Consider the following 20,278-nt stretch of genomic DNA (forward strand, 5'->3'; position numbering starts at 1 on the left):
TTATGAGTGTTGGTGACAATAACTTCCCAATCTTAACGCGGCGAAAAAGAATAAGTCCCTAAGTAAAGAGTGCGATTGCGTCAGTCTTGGCAAACTTGAGTTTAAATACCTCTGCTATCCCGAGATTTTAGAATACCGCAACTCCCGAGTCTAGCCCTTGCAGCATTTTCGGGGCGGCCAATGACTCAATGCATTCTATTAAGATTGCATTAAACGGAATAGAAACAAAACGATTATAAGGGCTGTTAAACTACAGCTATAGAAAATAAATGTCTCGCTCGGCCCCTTCCTCTCTGGCAAGCATCTACTGCATTACCGATAAGGTCTCTCAAACAACTAAGCAACCCTGAACCTCGGCAACCCATGCTAGTACTCAGACGCAAATAAAGTCAGTAGACTTATATACGGTATTCTCAATCTCATTTCTCTTCAACCATGCTTTCTCAGGGTAAGGGCAGAGAAGACGATGTTGCTCATCACCGTTGTCATCCTTGAACGAATGAGGCAGTTCAGTTGGCATGGTCCCGTTCTCAACCCAAGCTCGGAGTGCATCGAACGTGTTTGTGGGCTGTCCTCCCTTGCCGCCGGAGCAATGCAGCAGCCCAGGAACTTCGAACATGCGGTAAAAGCTTGCGACTTCGGGGATGATCTCCTTCGCCTTGTTGTAGTAGTGTCTTGTGCCTTTGACTGGAATAAGCTGATCGTGCTGTAACTTGTTAGCTGGGGATGCGAATGCGACCAAGAAATGTGACTTACTGTTCCGTGATAACCCAGAATCTTGCCGCCCTTCTTGTAGAAGGCTGTCAGGTCAGGGTCGCCTGTCCCAATTACTGATTCATACCGCTGAACAGCTTCATGGGCAAAAGTATCAAATGCTTCTCGGGTCATATTCTTGTACGACCAGGCTGGGTTGGCCTCTATCCAATATTTGATCCAAACTTCTCCAAGGCCCACTGGGGCTCCTCGGCAAGTCCCGCCGGTGCATGTGGTCATGGCAAGTCCAATGTCGCTCGTCAGCTGGAGCGACTGCCCGCTGAGCTGAGCTCCCGTGTTGGGGCCGTACCATATGAACTTGCCATGAGTGGTAGTCGGACCTGACCAGGTCGCTTTGGCTATCTTGGCTGCCTCCTCAGAGATACTCATATTCTTAGCAGTATCGGAGCAGTTGAACGATTTGCCGACGACATCCATTGGGTCAAAGTCACAGGCGTCCTCGTTGGAGATGATTCCATCGATAATGCCATCAAGCCCATCACAGGCCTCTATGGCCTCTGCTAAGACGGCATTCATCTCGCAAGGGTACGGAAAGTAGTCTAGCTCCTGCATAATCAGCTGAGGCCAAAAGGATGACATGAAGAATTGATTCCAGTTGATTGCCGGTGCACACGCATGTATGCCATCATAAGCTTCTGGATATCGCTGCGCAAGCATCATGCCTTGTCTTCCGCCCTGAGAACAGCCACTCCAGTAGGAATACTTGGGTTCTTCCCCATAGAAGCTTTTGATCAAACCTTTAACAATGATTGCCTAGTCTCGTTAGCATAAACAGGTTAGAAAGATATGGTAAGAACATACCTGATCGCCTAGGGAGACAGCAGCGAAGTTCTGGAGGAGATAGAGATTGGGATTCCCCTCGCTAGTCAGGGCCCAGATATCAGGACCATAGTCCATTTGTAGTTGCAGCCCCGCATCTGTCGCCGAAGTCGCATAACCCTCACTGATTGCTCCGCTCATGGCAGCATAGCCCGGCGGATATCTTCCAGCGACCCAGCCTCCTCCCCCGATGGATTGGAGTCGACCATTGAAGTTGTCCATAGGTAGCCACGTTTCAACGTGGACAGTGTCGTTCTGACCAGGGTGAGTGTAGGTGACGGTGACATTGCAAAAGTTGACGTCCTCAGCGACGGTTGTCGGGTGCCCATAGTAAAGGATTGACTTGGCCTCAAAATTATAGTTTTCGACCAAGCTGACGGCAAAGTCGATGACCTTCCCTCCAAAGATTGCTGGCTGACTGATAGCATCAGCAGAGCAAGAGAGAGCCATGGTTCTGTGCTTGGTATATTGGGTCGATTGGTTGAAGATGACTTGTAGGTTGGAGAGCATTTGGATCTTTTACCTTTTGCTACTCTAGAGGCGTATAATTAGGTCTTCTTATGTTTAACAATCCCAAGGTGCCCGCAAGGTTGTAAAAGCCCACTTGTGGCACTTGTAATGCCAAGAGTCATGTTATTCATTAATTTTACGGTTGAAACTTGACATTCTATACACGCGTAGTCGGCAACATATCAGATGCTTGGCTCAACTAATGCTGCAGGGTCTAGATAAGAAAATGCCTTGTGATAGTGGAGGCAGACAATGGCCCACCAAGGGAGACAATACTCGTATCCGTATGACTTCGTGGGGTCAAGGCCGTAAAATGTGGAGTCAAGGCCTTTTGAGGGCAAAGGGTTGGAATTGGAGTATGGCTGATGACGACTACACGTATTGGCCGTTCTACTGAGCACCCGGAGCCAAGTATTGGGTAACAAAATATTTGGGAGCTCCCTCTATGGCCCAGTGAGATCTACATGGGAGAAGGGGACAATGCAATAGAAAGAAACAAGCATTTATTTCCTAGCATGCGTATACATCGAGTGCTGAGGACGATAAATACGCCGAGCAGTGTTCAAGAGGTGCAAAAGATTATTATTGTTGTTCTGGATGGATCAATTACTCAGACTCTATTGTTATCCTGTAACATTGAGTTGGGCCATTGCAACCATTCTGCCCAATGAAGCCCGAGATGGGATGTAATGGATTGTATTAAATACTGTCCGCCATCACCGATTATCCACGTAGATCGATTCCAATGCAGCAAAACTGCAAAGAATGCAAGGATCACCAGCGCTTCTGGCTGTCGCTTCTTCAGCAATTCGAAATATTCGTCATCAACATCAAGACAAAATGCTATCGCGGCATCGAATCGCCGTCTGTTAGGCTGTTCCAGTGCTGCATGAAGAGAAAACGACCGCTGCAGCGTGGATACGGCGTTGTGGTATTTGGTAGCTGATGACAAGGAGGCGTTTGAGTCGATCATCTCGTGGAGGATAGCTGTCGCTTCTATCTCGTTCTCGAGTGCGGGGAACGCGTCTTCAATTTGTTGCAGTATAGGCCCAAGTCCTGAATTCTTGATTGTATTCCATGAATATTTCGTCACAGCACGAACACCACGGTGAATGGACAGATAAGTGATGAAGCGGTCGAGAACAGCGCCGAAGCTCTCCCTTGGACCTTGAAGAGTATCGCAGAGGACATGGACTCCAACAAGTGACGAGAAGAGAAACATCGGCACGCATGACTCTTCTGAAACCTCCTGTCTCTCCTCATTGAATAAGGCCAACGCCCTTGTCTGAAGACTGGTGGCAAGCTGGTAATATGGTTGCTGGAGCGAAGGAGGGTTGCTCAAATGGAGAGCAGAGAGGGCAAGAAGCTGTTTCATCAAGTAAGGGGCTTTAAGTGCATAGTCCAATGTGTGAGAGATGATGCTCTCATTGGAGGGGTCAATTGATGTGATGGTGTGACGATTCGTCAGAAGATGATGATAAAGGGCGAAGTGGCTAAGATCGAACAAATCACCTCTACCTGGTGTATCACTGAAGGCTATCAAAGCAGAGCTGACAGAGCTACCAGGGCTAAGCGATATTGACGTCGGGCCCGCGGGGGAAAGATGAGAAGAAAGATGGAAAGGCGACGGCGTATCCGCACTTGATGTTGTTTGGGGCGGTGATGGCTGTTGGCCAATGTTGATATAGATGCATTGGGATCCACGGTTGGAAATCTTGCAGTTGAGGCAAATCGGTCGAGATTCATCACACTTCATGTGTCGTTGCTTGCAGGCGCCACAGCCATTTCGAGACTTGCGGTGCGATCGGCGTGGTTTGAGGGGTTTGTCACTGTCTGTGGAAGACTTCTTGGACTTGGAGCGGGCCATGGTAAGAAACTGCCCTAGAGAATTGACCGATTGTAAGGAATGAGATTATGCGAACAGGCAAAGTAAGTCTAGCTCCGTAAATAAGGGGATACTCGTATTCTAGTTATGGTTTCGCAAGGCATGTTAGAACTGGATCGGATTTGACCGTGGATCGGTGAGGCCATGCTTTATTTTAACTCTCCGGAAGTATGAGTAGCGGTACCCACTGATTCACACTATCCCCGTATCGAGCCCGTATAGAGATGTTTCTGATTGGCTTCCAACCGTATGCACAGACAGACCCACTGTTGTTCGTTTACAGAAGGATGTGATTGGTTAATCGTGCTCCGCTGGAGTATGCGAGTTATTGAGCCTGAATCGTCAATTTCAGAAATAGCTTGCATTATGGATGGAAAACTAACTCAGGGACGCGTATCCATACTCTGAAACGGTTTGTTTCAAGTAGTCACGGCATTTTTTGCGAGTGATGTAGATAAGCAATCAATGCATGTTTTATAAATCTTGCGAGACCTTTAAATTAGCTTGCCATTCGCCTGTTCCATCCCCCATTGACCGTTCAAAATCCCATCATCACAACTAGAAATTTCAGTCTATCCTGTCCAACTCTGCCCCGCCATAGTAGCGACGAAGTCACGCCAATCTCCTTCCTGCCTATCTACCTAACAGACAGCAATGTCCACCGAAGGTCTCTTCGAACCGGTCCCCGGAGTTGAACCTACCAAAGGCGGCGCCTACCTCTGGCGATACTCCCCAAGCGTAGCTGCAGCCGCCATATTCTTGGTGCTCTTCATGGCTTCATTTCTTTGCGTAGTTTGGAAGATTTGGAAGACGCGTACCTATTTCTGCACTGTGTTTGCCATTGGTTGCTTTTGTAAGCTGCCACCACCTCCCTTTTCTTTTTTGTCATGTCTTCTAACATTGTATCCTAGTTGAGATGGTTGGGTATGGCGTCCGCGCAGGTGCTCATAGCAAAACCGGCAAAATCATGCCATATGCCGTTCAGAACATGTTTATCCTCATCGCTCCCGCGCTCTTCGCTGCCTCGATTTACATGGTCCTCGGTCGAATCATCAGAGGTCTCAACGCCGATAAACACTCTCTTCTCAAGCCAACCAAGTTGACAAGGACCTTTGTACTTGGAGATGTATTATCCTTCATGATCCAAGGCGGTGGCGCTGGCATGTCGGTTGTTCAAAACGCAAGTCTAAGTAAGTGGGCTGAAAGAATTGTCATCCTCGGTCTTGTGGTCCAGATCGTCATCTTTGGTCTATTCTGCACTGTATCCTTGGTCTTCCATCGTCGTATGACCCGCGAACCAACAGCGGAGTCGATCGGCACTATTATGCCCTGGGAGTCAACTCTTTATATGCTTTATGCTGTCAGTCTTCTCATCATGATCCGATCTATCTTTCGGATCATCGAATATGCTCAGGGCTACACTGGATATGCTCTTTCGCATGAGTGGACGTTGTACATATTCGATACTTTGTTGATGTGGCTGGTAACGGTTATCTATATCTGGCGATACCCGGATGGGCTTTATGCCAACGATGGGCATGTCCGCTGCGATAATATGCTCCTGCAAGAAGCTCATCATATTAAGTAAGGGTGCGATAGGGGACCGGGCATTCTTAGGACAAAGAAACTCTCCCGGCGCCTCCTGAAGTCGCGCGACACAAGTGTCAGGTCTCAGCCATATTAAGCTTATAAAAGTCTGACCAATATCTGACTTATTAGATTGAGTTATCTTATTAAAATAATACTTTATCTTTTATATACTTCCAGGTGGTATAATTACTTATATCTGACAACTTATCTGAAGAAATGCCATAAAGCCAAAGTGTAAATTAAGTTGCCAGATCTATTTAAAAGTTTAACGTGAAACAGACTTCTTTTAAGCCAGAGTAAATTAAAATAGACTTTGATAGTAATCGAGTTTGGTAAAACAGTAAAACCTAGATTGCTTAATAACTCACTTCTTAGTCAGCCAATCGTTGAGATTACCTGACGAGCAATAAAACTCAGTGCTCACGGCCAGCCATTGATATGCATGATCTCTGCAATCTTTCCGGTTGCACCTCATAGTAATCGGAAGTCTTGTTACATGCTTACTTTTATGGTTTGAACGACTCTACATTTCCATATTATAACTTTTAAAGGCGGTTTGTTAATTATGTTACTTACCTGATAGAGCCTTTTAAGCTGGTTGGCTACAGTCGACAACCAATGAGTTGAGCTTTTGGTATTTTCAAGCTCATGCCGTGCGGGGTTATTGATTAGGCTCAGCCGTCACTCCACCAAGCCTTGATTATCTTGATCTTCACATCATCCACTGGAACGACCACGGAATTGCGAAGATGCCTAAATGCGAGACGTGCACTAAAACGTTTCCAACGCAGGAAGCATGCAAGCAACACATGACTGGAACGGGCCATCGAAAGCCGAGGCAAAAATGCGACTACCCTAAATGTAATAAATTATTTCAAGATCGGAGTGCAGCAGAAGCGCACATGACACAAGTTGGGCATTCGATTCCTAAGATTCTTTGTCAAACCTGTGCCGCCAAATTCCATACCCAAGAAGCGGCAAAGCAACATATGGCGGACAGAAATCACTACAAGACTTACTGTAAAGCTTGTAACCAAAAGTTCCCGACTGAAAATGAACTGAAAATGGTTGGATAATACTCACGATTGACCCTTTACGTGTTTCTCATGCTAAGAACTCTCACTATAGCATTTCATTTCAAAGGCTCACCGTCGTACACAGGAGTCCAGCACAAGCAGCGTAGAGAACCCTGTCAGAGTTCAATCTTACACCGAAGGCTTGGAAAGGAGTAGGGCGATGACTGCTAGTCTAAGCTTCAAGCAAACCGGACTAGGTGCAGCCGCTAAAGAAGAATCTCCCAAGCCCATTGATTATACGGTCGGGTGGATTTGTGCGTTGCCCAAAGAGATGGCAGCAGCTAAAGGAATGCTCGACATAGTCTACCAACGCCCCTCACAACACAAGTTGGATAAGAATAATTACGTTGTTGGCCGGATCGCACATCTGAAGATCGTCGTGGGTTGTTTGCCATCGGGGATTAAGGGTACAACATCCGCGGCGGTGGTAGCAGGACATATGGTCCAAACCTTTCAAGCAATAGAATACTTTTTGCTAGTGGGTGTTGGGGGCGGTATACCGAGCATAAACTCTGACGTCCGCTTGGGAGATGTTGTTATCAGCCAGAAGGTCATTCAGTATGATTTTGGCAAAGCTGTTCCGGGTGGTGACTTTATAACGACTGGCCATCTGAATAACCCGCCGGCCGTTTTACTCAACACCGCTTCACAGCTAGAAAGTCAAGAAGCTGCAGGACCATCGGGATTAGTGTCTTCCATTTTAGGGCATTTAGCCCATATGGAAGCCAGACATCCAGATTCAGAATACAACTGGTCATATCCAGGCGCGGAGAACGATCAGCTATTCAATAACGACTATGATCACGAAGGAAGCTGTTTCTCATGCGCTGATTGCGACCCGCTCCGATTGGAATTGCGCAAACCACGTGCAAATAATTGGCCAAAGTTTCACTATGGGACGATAGCATCGGCCAATAGGATCCTGCGCGACGGCACTGCTCGGGAACGACTCCGCAAGGATACAAAAGCACTATGTGTCGAAATGGAGGCGGCTGGACTTATGAACAACTATCCATGTTTAGTTATCCGTGGCATTTGCGACTATGCTGATTCCCACAAGAACAAGGACTGGCAACTCTACGCTGCGGGGATAGCAGCTGCGTATGCTAAGGAACTATTGTCTATGATACCAAGCACGTATAGTTAGCTCGATTGCTGTAGATATTATGTCGTTCTTGCCAGCGCCCAGCGATGCAGAGAAGGTTCTTCGGTTGTCGTCTGTTATACACTTTGTCTCAGACGGCGTTACTTACATTTCTTTAGTGATTATGGGCTGTGTTGGATTTCTAGGACTAGGTGGCTAATAAATCATATAAATACATTGAGGATTACGTGTCTATATGACAGACGAACGGTCTAAAGGGGTCTCGTGTTTTCCCGAAAAACGCCTCCTGCACACATGTCAGTGAGGTGCTACCAATGTAATTATGATATCTGGGAACGTCGAGATATCATATCCTCTGTACAACTTGCATTATCGGCAGGAAATTCATGTCGTCAAGCCCGGTCAATTTTCGTGGCCTTCTCGAGCCTTCTTTATCTTTGCGCCAAGGAGGCGAGTAACAAAATTCACGCGGACCGACAGGTGCTTGAGACTTGCACGATAAAATTTATGCTGAGGTGCCTATACAACACAGGATCTAAACTCGGCAAAAAGGCCCTTCCACTGGAAAATGTAAGATTTACTAGAGACGTACTATAAAAAGACAACCACCTTTTCAAATTTTAGGAGAACAGTGGTGGTGACACACAATTGGTGAGCAGATACTGAAACTCGTATTGAGCGTCAGACTTTCCACATAGGAATAGCAGTGGCCCATATAATGATTTGGCTTTTCAGTTTGTTAACACGGATTTCCTGGGGCGTGATCGGAAAGCCAGCAATCATAAGCTGAAGTTTGTTCAAGTGATTCGCCCAGTCATCATTACTCATGGTTGAAATGCGATTAATATAATAGCTAGTTGTACAAACATATGTAGTTCGAACTAGACTGATTGGTATGTTGGGCGTTCCTTTCCACTACATATAGACCCAAGGTCAGCACACCAGGTCGGAGTTAAGCTTTGCCACGTCATGAATTCCGAAATCAAGGTTTTATAATCGGAGATAAAGACTTTATGTATGTAGTTGATTCGGCCATTCACGAATATCGGCGGTCGCTGGATTCGTAGACCCAAATTAGTCTGCTGGACGAAAGCCACGGGTTGACTGAATGGTACACAATGTTTTACGAAAGGACGATCAATCTTTAACTGCTATATATGGGTCCGAGTCGTGGTGTACTATCGATATTTCATAGTAACCTTTCGAAAATTTGATGGGGACGACATGTAGTTCAACGGCTGGACCAGTTTCCTGAATTAATTTCTATACTTTCTTAGCAGTCCCCTCACCTGAATCGCTTCAATCAAAATGTTTAACCTAAGGAGTTCGCTGACGATGTCAGCAGTCTATTAGTCACACTGCCGTGTATAATGCTTTCTCTCCCAGCCATTTTCTAAGGCGCCTTGACAATCAATAGTAGAGCCACGAGTATTTGTCTCATTAAGGCTAGACCGATTTCATTACCTTGCTTTAGTAGCGGGCAACGTTCGCGCTTCTGATTCGCTGAAATGGGCTTTACGATGCATATACAAGAGCCGTCCGTCATGTGGCTGGCTAGGTGCGGTCAGCGTATCAGTATATAACGCAAACCTTCTAACCTTGGTTGATACCCGATCCACAAGAAAAAACGTCCCAGAATGACAACACCAAACAATATTGGGTATTTCGCGTACCTCAGATTGAAGGCTCTGGCGACGTGGGTCCGTCTTGCCGTCAGGGTCCTGAGCTATACAAGACTCCGTCGGGATCGATTACTTAATGATAATAGAGGGGTCTACGTCAAGCCGATATACATTCCTCTATAACGGAACAAATGTCACTCTCGTGCAGAAAAAAGCCAGCTTTGCTATTATATTACGACCGTTTAGAATAAGGGCCCTATCAGGTTATTTATATAGCTATCAGAGGAGAAATAAACCTAGCTACCTCGCCAAATAGTAAGTCTTTCTAGGATTAAAACTAGTTATTTACTAATATCTCTTAGACCCTATCTCTTCCTCTATTATACCTAAGTTAATTATCTCTAGTAATAATAATAATAAGCTAACTTAAAGATTAGACTTAGAGATTATTTTAGCTTAATAAGAAGTCTTAATAGTAAATTAGTAAAATGATTTTAAATATCATACTTTTATTTAATAAATTTATAAAGAAAATCATTACTAGTAATATTATATTTATTATAAGTAGCCCTTTTTATTATATATATTAGTTCTTATTAATTATAAAGCTAATAAAAAGCTAATATAGTTTTATTTTATAAAACTAAGTGATTATTTATAATATAATATATTATATATACTTTAGGTAGTATTTTAAAAATAACATTTTAAATAGAATATTATTAGCTTTTTTCTATATAATAATAAATCTAAGGCCTATATATTATTATAGTCATTTATATAGTTATTATATTAAAGTATATTCTCTTTTTAAATAGGAGTAGAAAAGGTATATTACTAGACTATAGATTATAATAGCTATTATTAGTAGTTATTTATTATTAGTGCCCTTTTTAAAGTACTTCCCTGTAATCACCTTATATAAGATAGGGAGGAGAATAATAATAACAATAATAATAATACTTACCTAGATCTTTTTAAGTAGTTCTTATAGATAAGTAACTAACTAATACTATATAGGCCAGCCTAACTAGCTCTATGTCTTTTTAATTTATGAATGTCATCTTAGAGTAGCCTCTTAGTCCAGATGCTAGTACAATTACGCCGGGAACCTCGCAAAGAAAGTTAACAGCTTACAAACGAGGCCAAAAAGGTTATGCCACTACTAAATAAGTATATGTCCTCCCCACCTATAGTACATTGTTGTGGCTAAAAGTGTTCTATCTAAATGGTCCCTTGAATTACATCGACTATTCTAGACTTGGCATTTGGCATACTAGCACTCAGCCTCCTCCAACAGCTACGCCGAATTTGGCTATATACTAGAATACTATCTTGGGGATAGACTGAGTCGCTGTATTCTTCCTATTCTAACTCGGGACCCACTTCGCGTTGGTGAATTCACAAGTCAATGTTAAAGCTGAGATCGAAGCCAGGGTTAGTAATGACCTGGGTTTTGGTGTAAAGGGTAGGATGTTAATTGCTTTTATAACGCTTAAATCATTGCCACTAACAGCTATTCTCATCAAAAGAGACTTAAATAAAAAGCAATATGCAGGTTTCATCTCTCTTCTCTCTTATTGCTCTTAGCAGTAACAAACGCCTGCGCAGCTTCCAAAACACCAACTCTTCCCATCGTCGATCTAGGCTACGCAGGTAATCAAGGTACCAAGGCACCCTTCGCCCAAGCTATTATTGAATCATCTGCTTTGTTCCCAACCGTTGCACCTCCCAAGTCAGCTTACTCGGGCTTCCTCGAAGCTCTAAAACTCACGAACCTTGCGGAAACGTGCAAAGCTAGTTCGGAAGCGGTCATCGCAGCTAATGCTCTTCAAATTGGCACTGCACCTGCGGCTACATACACCCATGGTACAGTTCACGACTGTAGGCTGAGTCCAGATAACCCATATGCTTTGTTCAAGGCGGGCCAGTCCAACAAGTCGGTCAAGGTCCTTGCCGCTGATAATTCCTTTAAAGGAGAATTCTTCTTTGATGCTGATCACTCGAGCAACGAAGACTTTTTCTCCTGATCTCACGCTCTATCGCCGGCCTGTCTAAGATCGAACAGGGATACTTGACAAATAAACTCTATCTGCCCCTTTGACGGAAGTTTGGGTTATATAGATCAAATTTCAAGACAAATGAATTTATGGGAACAAGCAGTCATTGACTGCAAGTTCTGGGCCATTAATGAGCTACTAGATAGTTAAAGTTATGCTTATAAGTCTCCAGAATGTGAAGGTATCAGTCCTCAGCTAATATGTCAACAGATCGGTTCAATATCACACCAGGGTTGCATACCCAAGATCTTGATTATACCTTCAGTGATCCAAGCCATCCAGCCTTTAAGCCGATTGCTCAAGAGATTTTACAGGCATTCATTACTAGCTTTGGAGTCCACGGCGTCCCAAAAGACAAACACAACGGCGTGTATAAGTATCCTGATAGTAAGGCCAAATTCTCCTCCCTAACAGATATCAGCCTAAGAAACCTCTTGTTATCCAGAGACTCACGAGGTCAGAGCTTAGCGAGGTTTATTAACTCAAAGCGACAACCTCTACCTGAGAACTAAGGCTGTATCTCTGAGGTGAGGTGCTGATTGGTTTAAGATGCAGCCTTTGTGATTTCATCTAGCATATCACAAGCATAGCCAATCAGGTTCTTGGACCGCACAGCAAGATCCGCTCTGGGCTAGGCAGCAATCAGGAACGTAAGCATAACATTATAAGATCATTTGGTATTTACATTGTTCGATCTTTCGCCCTCGACCAACCCTTTGATATTTATGCACAAGAATACATCACATCATTGTAACAGACATAGCCAAAGGCTTGCCGAAAGACTCCCTGGAACATGGTTCAAGCAATATCAAATACAATTAAAGAAGTTCAGGTACAGCCCGAAACTTCTACTCCAAGGATACGCACTGACAGCGATGACACAAAAACTAGCATGGTGACTGCGCTCTTCCAAGACGGAACATCTAGGGGGCAAAGCCTTGAGATACCAAGCGATAAGTCTGGCTCCAACTTGAGATCAAGAAGCCCAGGCAACCAAACGAAAACGGTCAAAGGTTCTTGCATTCAGCTCCCTGGCCCGAAAGACACATCCACAATCCAAACTCGAACTTTGCCAATTGCAATGCCAGAAGGTCAAATACCGCGTCCGACTCTCAACATCAAATATCAGAGTTCAAGTCTTAGAGCCGAAGATACACTGCTTTCTAAGATTAGGGATAAGTTGCTTTTCAAATTGGGTGCTGGTACGCCTGACGTGGAGAATATAAGCATTATTAACAACGGGGTTCGCGACTTTCCTCTCATGGCCAATGGCGGAAAGACCGTGGAATTACGGTGGTTCAGCTCGAGAGAAACAGAATCAGGAAAACTGGCAGCATCAGTAGCTGAGGATATTCGCGGCATTTGGCCGCGAAATCACAGCGTCGAGCCCACAGACCAGATCATTGTTGAAAGTGATGGCAAAAGTCCAATTACACAAATCTCTTTACATTCCCTGTTGAGAATGCTTAGCGCCGATGCAAGCAAATTAATCTTGCCGTCAAGAGGGGAAGATCGGGCTCTTAAGGTGCGATTTCTGTACGAAGCTCTATGGCAAGAATGGTGTACAGATGCAGCAGTAAGTCAAAGAACACTGCCAGTTAAGCCCAGAGGGAATACCAAATAACCCCTATGCACGGACTAATTCTGATATTAGGCCACCTCAAGAGAGCAACATGCCGACGTATCGCCATTGTCAGCAAAGTTCAGAGGAAAGATAGTGTAAGGAGCTTTAACACGACCTTCTCCCGTGCTTACTAGCGCTTTCTAAACTATTGTTAACTATTATATTAGCTATTGTACTCTAAGTCGAATTAAGAAGGAACGACGTCTATTCCCTCTGGACAAGTTAGCCAGTGTACTTAGCTACGACGAACCGTTTCATTTACCACTTGAACAATGGGGTCGAAGAACTACCAAGCACACGTTTGACATAGAACAGCTCCTATCATTCCTCGAGGACTACTTTTTTCCTACAGAGATTTGGGCATTTTCGGACCGATCACCCAGCTACGTTTGCTGGCAAATTCGTCATTTTTGCCCTCAATATCATGAATGGGACCCAGAACAGCCAGATAATGGAAAGTGCTATCTTTTCGGAGACCGACAGACGGGGAGGGTTGAAAGAAAACAAGCATGGAAGCAGGGGTGGTTAGAGGAGAAACGAGCCCGAGTTACTCTCCGATTCTTTAGTCTGTTTCCAGGCTTATTTAATATAGTCGCTCTCGGTGATAACGACATGTTGCCGGGAAAGAAAGACTGGAACAACAGCGGCCGAGGGCAGAATAAAACCGCTGCTTGGGATCGTTATGGACTCAAACCATGCGGGAAAGGATCGCCTATAACTCACTTCCTTTTTGAGATTTTAAGGGTTTTCGAAACAACCTTTAAGGCCTGGGACAAGACACTTGACAGCATTGACAGTCTTGTAGAAGTTGATGTGTGTATCTACATAAGTCCCTAACTAACATTTCCAACCCTACACGGTGCCTCGCTGACGAGTCTGACCAGTTGAGAGATTTTGGAGACGACAAAAGGGTAGAAGAACTTATGTTCGACAAGTCTTTCGAGCTCTCTAAGGAGTATTTTGTTGCTCTTCAGATCCTCAGGATTATCAACGAATGGATCGATGAACCTCTTGCAAATATGGAGAAATTGCGAGACAGCACAGCCTTGAAACAGAATATCTTCGGTGCCGACCAAGCAAGAAACAATTTCGATGCCGCGATCCGAATTATGAGGCAATGCCGAGATAAAACTAGGGCGCGCATTAAAAAGAAGTCTGAAGAAATCGAGAGCTTGCGTGATGGCGTAAGTTTCTCCTTCCTTGCGCTAAATAGTGGGTGCATTAAATATTCAAAATCTAGTTGTTCAACGCTACGTCTCTTCGCGAGGCTACTAAAGCTATGGAACTGAGTCAAGCTGTTTATGCTTTTACAGTTGTTACTGTTCTATTCACTCCGGTCAGCTTTCTAGCGGTATGTTATTTCTATAGCAAATTATCAAAAGACGCTAATAAGACAGACCTTCTGGGCACTACCTTTCTTGAATAACACTGTCGATGACAAAGTGACCGAGCCAGTATCTTTTCGGAGTAGCTTTATTGCTATGCCTCTTTTTACTTACGCTCTTGTTATTGGAATAGCATGGTATATGCGACTTGATAAGAGTAGTCATGTAGTGCCTCTTCTGTTTGCACTGATGCGAGATACTTCACTAAAGCCTCTAGTCTCGCTATGGAATGGTATTTTGTTTATTCAAACAAGATGGGATAGGAGGTCGCGAAATTGGACAGACTCAGAAGAGTCCTCGGAGGAATCAGTTTAGGCTATAAAGAACACTCGGGCCAAACAAGGGACAATAGTGAGAGAATTATAGGTGGGCCTAAGGATCTTTAACAACTACCTAACCCCTACCTAAACTTATATAACTTTAAGTATTACTGGATGCATATTAACCTTGCAAGTATCAAGTTCCAACATGCACTTATTTACTGACATCAGTAACATCAGAATTGAGTTTTGGCTATCCTCTAGCAGGTAGGTGATAGGAAGTGCTTGCATATGCCTAGCCGACTTATTACTGAACCTATCCGTTTTAAGTTCAAGGCCTGTCTGGTTTAGATAATACGATTTATCTGTTTTATCCTTCTAGTCATATTCCCATACCTTTTTTCTTCTTCTACAATAAGATTATAATAATGAGGTGTTGACGCTGCTATCTAGATATCGATCGGTTACTGTTTAGGATTTGTCGTATCGAACATCTTTTGTCTACAAGATTAGCCGAAATATCTTCTCAGGTATGGGGTTAGACTTGGATTTGTATGGCTTTGTGTTATTACACCTTGTGTATTTGAATTTTACATTTAGAGGGAGAATAAGCCTTGTGATAATAGGAAGCGATATTATGTCCTTAATGCTCCTAAGGCAGAACTAAATAATTTTAGAGATGATTATTACAGCTTTAGATTCATACGTTGAATAATCTATATAGTTGTTGGTGTGTTAGTATCATTGCTGTCTTGGCCGATTTATTATTAATTTATAGTTTCGAGCTGATGATATCTTAACGTGATAGATTAAGTTATCTTAGCTATTCTTGCTGTTAAGGACGAGGTCAATTAGTGTGTAAGCAGAGGGAATGTAGTAATAAATTAACCGGACTATAAAGTATCATTAATCTCTTTATTTAATATTAAATAAATATATATAGCAGCTAGTAGTATAATATATATAAAGGCATCTACTCTCCTATTAGTAAGTTTAATATAGTATTATATACTAAGTCTTATCATATAATATATCTTATAAGAAATAGGTATCTAGTAAGAGGTGCCCATATTCTTATATATATGCTACTAGCTGTTAGATTATGGAAATATAAAGTGTGTATGCTTTCAGGGCTAGGTGCTAGTTAAGGCTATATTAACTCTTTAACATATTTCTGGGCCTGGTCTTACTAGATGTCTGAGCTACTAGAAGTATAACTGGCCTAAGGAGAAATATTCATATGTATAACAATCTGATATTAGCTCAAGGTTAGCTAAGCGGTAAAGAAAAATAGGCCTGGCACAGAAGAAAAGGGTGGTATAGGTACCTGGAATGCAATATTCGGGAGCCCAGAGCAACTCCAGGTTCATCAGTATAGGGCGAATCCATATATCTATCAGAAGTCGCAAGAAAAGCCGGGGGTGTTTCTTGAAACTTGTTCAGCTGCTTATGGAAACCCATTATAATGTGCATCTCCTCTCCTAACCAGGAATGGGTGTTCTGGCTGTGGGGAGTGGATAGTTTGTAGACGTAGAATTCGACTAATATATGATGTAGAATATCAAACAAGTCGCAAGAGTAGACGAAACAGCCCATCTGTGGATAGGCATATCTTGGTTGAATGCCTTGGCCGTTTTCCGACAGATATTCGTCGTTGATGATCTCAGGCTTGGGTACGCTCGATGAATCCAAAATCATCGGAGGCCGACCGAAAGCGCAGGCGAGCTGTCTGTTGTGGGCATGCTTTGTTTAGCCCCGGAATAGATGTATGATAATCAAGTACTGACCGATCTAGAAAGACACACGTATTCCATACTCTTCGTTCGATTTCTGGTTCGAGCTGGTTTTTCGAACCACGTTTGCGGTCAAGATGAAGACCAATACTTTTCGCCGATCGAATGGCTGAACCGACAATGTTCCAGCATCTATTGGCATATGCTGTAGGCTGCAGGTACACGCCTGTGAGTAGCAAAAGTTGTACAACGGCTAATGTTGGATGATCCAGAAGCTCGTCTGCTTACAAAGTTTTCGATCGCTGATAGAACTTGCTTGCCGTGGTCGACCTTTGGGTAGGTTCGATCTGCTCACTAAATTGACACCCGATTGCAAGGACTATATTGAAAGTGGAGAAGAAAACCGCGTCGTCGCCATTGCAAATTTGATCTAACCTTCTGGTATCGTCTACGGTCTATGACATGTCGTAGGGTCCCGTGAAGGTAGATCTATGAAGAATGGGCAATATAGGGTGCAAGAATTTCTAGTAGGCTTGTATAAAGCCGTCGGCTACCCTTCGTGGCGGAGGAAATAATGCTTCTTTATTGAGAGACCGGAGGAAAGGATATGAATTCTTAGTTGGAGGATTAGAGACTTTGAATACTGAGTAATCCCTGGTCATAGTTTGTAGTATTGATTGGATAAATGATATTGATGATGATTGACTAAGATTCTCATTATCACTGTATTCGGGAGATGGACCACTACTATCGCGTCGCTACTGACAGAATCGGCTCTTGGAGGGTCGGGAACCTGTTATCTGACTGAAGCTTTCGAGATGAGGGTGACAAATAAATGGAGGATCGTTTGGCATTGTTATATAGGGCTTTTGTCGTATTTTGGAGTGCCCTTTATCCTTCCCTGGGCCTACGAAACCACCCTGAGTTGGAAATAAATTTAGGCTTGTGGTCGTTTTAGATATTACGCTGGATATTAGAGCAGTTGCTTGGGACTGTCGCTTATACTCTTGTACTTGAGCTTCTAGGTCTAAGATATATCTAGGTTTACCTAAGTTTAGTATATCGTTCTTATTGTATAGTTATATCTTTACCTTTTTGTTGTGAAAGTACCCTGCTGATATAGATAAGTAGGACTTAGGCCTTTAGCTTTGCATATTGAATAAGCAGGTTGCCTGCTGTTATATCGCGTCTTTCGATTCCGGTAATATTCGTATGCGAGTGCTATCTTCCGGCGTTTGATAACCTTTTGTCTACTTTTATTGTGTCCTCGGATTGCGTTTATGGCCAGCCTCGGTGGATGATTATACCTGGTAATATTGCTTGCATTGACGAGTTTATTACCTAGCTTCCGGAGTGGACTTTGGTGGCTGGTGTAACTCCAAGACGCCCAGGAACCGGGGTCATCGCGCAGACTTAACGAAATACCGAATTCGCACCTCGCGACACCAGGATTATTGGTTATAAGCTGTTATTTTCTTTTAGCAGGTATTATGAGTTGTAATTGTGTTGAGATTGGCTTCACTGAGAGCTTGAACGTGCAACGCGTGTTGAGGTGGGCTTGATCTCTAAGCACAGCCACAGGACGTGCCACAATAGCAATCAATGCTAACAAGAAGCTCGTTAGCATTAAGGGGAACAGTATCGAGACAACCACGAACGCCGTTAATGAAACCCGATGCGTCTGCTGGTGGTCGATCAGATCAGAATAGGCCCAGATAATTGATTTACAATTTGTCTTCTATCACAAACTACAAATGGAATGTGAATCCCGATGATTTAATTACTGACCTATCACAATATGCACCAGTCGCAAAGCCACTATTCTCAAAGCATGTGTTTCAGGTAGCTATTACCATTCTTCAGCCTATTAAAACAGTCACGCTGGATAGAGAATCAGCCTTGAAAAGTCAATTGGTCATTATACGTAGCGGTTAACAGTTGTGGCATAGATTAACTACTAGTGTCGAGCTGAAATACCTTGCCAGCGGAGATAATTGGTCTAGTGCTGTCGATCTGTGTCAGTTGTCAGGACAAATGCTACGCCACAAACGATCTTATAGTTGACGTCAGTGGCATTTACTAGGGACATATATGCTGCTACTTGCTTTACTTCACGCTACTCGTTTTCCTCTATCCTGTAAACGAAGCTTTTATATCAATATTAAAATTACAACTCTTACCATGAACCGAAATACTGAAGTGGTCGATGGCGTACTTGTGACCAAGTGTGATGTATGTAACTTCCGTCACAAAGACGGGTCCCACTACTGTTTAAGAACCCTATAGACTAGATGAGTCGGCAGGAGGCTACGCGTGGAAAGGATGAAATATATCTGACTTGCGGTCTTCTTGCTCAGGTTGGCGAGTTTCCCTATAAAGTTTACCTTAAATATAATCCTGGCAAATTAGCCGAAGCAGAGAAACCGTTAAATCAGAGCGATTGTAGATCAATTGCAACCATGCTATTAAAACTTAGATATTGCTTATGAAGTCACAAAGTCAAATATGGCAGCCCTTCCTCAGCATAAAACGAGCGCAGGCTGTGGAAAAGAGTAGAAAATTCGGTCTTTGCGGCCTTCCGATTTCGCAAAGTCCTGAGTAACTAAAACATAATGAAGGCCAATCTATATATATATTTAAAGCATAGTACCTATAGGCATAAAGGTAAGATATATAGTACTACTGCTCATAGGAAACGGCCAAGTACATAAGAGATATAAGGCGTAAATAATCCTAATAACATTTAATATAAACTGTAATACTTCTAGAGTTGGTTATTCATATTCTAAGCCAGCCTTAGGAGAAGAGTTGGCTATGAAGTTTACTATTCTTTTACTATAGCCATAATCACCTAAAATAAGAGCTCTCAAGTTTTATAGTATATATAGGGGCCTTTCTTGTTAATGAGAGGAAGATATTGGTAATTGCATGTGATATATGTTAAGGTTAAAGGGATGTGGTGAGCTTGGATAATACAGGGATGCTGAGAAGAGTGATCTGTTGACTCACATGTTGAATACCCTATGTCCAAGACTTTCAGTAAGAGCCGCAGAGCCAATTTTGCAGATTGACGAATACCCGGAACTCGGATGGCATGAAAAGTATGCCAATCGTGTCTTCACAGACTATCTCGAGAAGCAAGGCTTCAATGTCACACACGGCGCTTATAACCTTTCGACAGCTTTCAATGCTGAGTACTCGAATGGCAAGGGCAGGGCAGTATCCTTCAACGCAGAATACGATGCTCTCCCAGGCATGGGACATGCATGCGGACACAATCTCATTGCGACAGCCTCAGTTGCCGCCGGGCTTGGCGTCAAGAACGCCCTGAAGAGTGGCGGCCTCAAGGGCAAAGTGACGTAAATAAAGAACCATTGAAACATGTCTGCTGTTGTTCATTTCTAAAGCTCTTCAGCATCTTAGGAACACCAGCCCAGGAGATAGGTGGTGGAAAGGCCAAGCTCATTCAGGCTGGCGCGTATGACAATCTTGACTGCAGTCTGATGGCTCACCCTGGCCCCAAGGCCTATATGTTCTTGCAGAGTATCCCGCTCTAATGACAGCTCGAGTCCATTAGACCGGAGGTTAGTCTTCCATTATTACCCCGGCCATGTCGTGAAGAGCATACTTCAAGAACCAATGAATTTTTTTGGCCTGGAGAATACAAAGGATGGCAAACAGTTCTCATACAAGAACGTTGAGGAGAAGATTTTAAATCCCGATCGCGTATCACCAACCGATCAGGGCAACGTCTCACACAAGTTGCCCTCGATTCATATCATGTTCCCCATCACCAACAACGTATCGATTCACAAAGCGGGATTTTCAAACGCTT

At 43.5% G+C, this 20,278-nt stretch overlaps 6 protein-coding genes across 6 annotated transcripts; 4 read left to right on the plus strand and 2 right to left on the minus strand.

Annotated features, from left to right (window-relative positions):
• Window positions 1-373: 373 nt before the first annotated feature.
• Window positions 374-2,043, minus strand: FOXG_10849 (uncharacterized protein; the record flags this gene model as incomplete). Its single annotated transcript, XM_018390322.1, has 3 exons — window positions 374-706; window positions 757-1,527; window positions 1,576-2,043. 3 exons carry the CDS (start codon window positions 2,041-2,043, stop codon window positions 374-376), a joined length of 1,572 nt encoding a protein of 523 aa, XP_018248758.1.
• A 583-nt stretch (window positions 2,044-2,626) lies between these two features.
• FOXG_20391 (uncharacterized protein) lies at window positions 2,627-4,110 on the minus strand. The gene has a single exon (XM_018400674.1). It carries the CDS (start codon window positions 3,968-3,970, stop codon window positions 2,714-2,716), a length of 1,257 nt encoding a protein of 418 aa, XP_018248759.1. The 5' UTR covers window positions 3,971-4,110; the 3' UTR covers window positions 2,627-2,713.
• A 532-nt stretch (window positions 4,111-4,642) lies between these two features.
• FOXG_10850 (uncharacterized protein) lies at window positions 4,643-5,666 on the plus strand (the record flags this gene model as incomplete). Its single annotated transcript, XM_018390323.1, has 2 exons — window positions 4,643-4,841; window positions 4,900-5,666. 2 exons carry the CDS (start codon window positions 4,643-4,645, stop codon window positions 5,574-5,576), a joined length of 876 nt encoding a protein of 291 aa, XP_018248760.1. The 3' UTR covers window positions 5,577-5,666.
• Window positions 5,667-6,417: 751 nt separating this feature from the next.
• Window positions 6,418-11,411, plus strand: FOXG_10851 (uncharacterized protein; the record flags this gene model as incomplete). Its single annotated transcript, XM_018390324.1, has 3 exons — window positions 6,418-6,645; window positions 6,707-7,796; window positions 10,972-11,411. Exons 1-3 carry the CDS (start codon window positions 6,481-6,483, stop codon window positions 11,409-11,411), a joined length of 1,695 nt encoding a protein of 564 aa, XP_018248761.1. The 5' UTR covers window positions 6,418-6,480.
• A 750-nt stretch (window positions 11,412-12,161) lies between these two features.
• FOXG_10852 (uncharacterized protein) lies at window positions 12,162-14,889 on the plus strand. Its single transcript, XM_018390325.1, has 7 exons — window positions 12,162-12,273; window positions 12,333-13,017; window positions 13,096-13,160; window positions 13,233-13,878; window positions 13,950-14,249; window positions 14,306-14,416; window positions 14,463-14,889. Exons 1-7 carry the CDS (start codon window positions 12,167-12,169, stop codon window positions 14,763-14,765), a joined length of 2,217 nt encoding a protein of 738 aa, XP_018248762.1. The 5' UTR covers window positions 12,162-12,166; the 3' UTR covers window positions 14,766-14,889.
• A 4,563-nt stretch (window positions 14,890-19,452) lies between these two features.
• FOXG_10853 (uncharacterized protein) lies at window positions 19,453-20,000 on the plus strand (the record flags this gene model as incomplete). The annotated part of the gene is made up of 2 exons (XM_018390326.1): window positions 19,453-19,802; window positions 19,859-20,000. The coding sequence occupies 2 exons, from the start codon at window positions 19,453-19,455 to the stop codon at window positions 19,998-20,000; spliced, it is 492 nt and encodes a 163-aa protein (XP_018248763.1).
• Window positions 20,001-20,278: the final 278 nt, after the last annotated feature.

The sequence above is a fragment of the Fusarium oxysporum genome, chromosome 1 (assembly GCF_000149955.1).
Source record: "Fusarium oxysporum f. sp. lycopersici 4287 chromosome 1, whole genome shotgun sequence".
Taxonomy (NCBI): Eukaryota; Fungi; Ascomycota; class Sordariomycetes; order Hypocreales; family Nectriaceae; genus Fusarium; species Fusarium oxysporum.

Bases quoted from the DNA above. Each gene is read 5' to 3' on its own strand.
- FOXG_20391 (XM_018400674.1), bottom strand. From the start codon at position 3,970: ATGGCCCGCTCCAAGTCCAAGAAGTCTTCCACAGACAGTGACAAACCC.
- FOXG_10852 (XM_018390325.1), top strand. From the start codon at position 12,167: ATGCACAAGAATACATCACATCATTGTAACAGACATAGCCAAAGGCTT. The intron at 13,161-13,232 runs GTAAGGAGCTTT...CTATTATATTAG, and splicing joins AAGTTCAGAGGAAAGATAGT to CTATTGTACTCTAAGTCGAA. The intron at 13,879-13,949 runs GTGTGTATCTAC...GAGTCTGACCAG, and splicing joins ACAGTCTTGTAGAAGTTGAT to TTGAGAGATTTTGGAGACGA.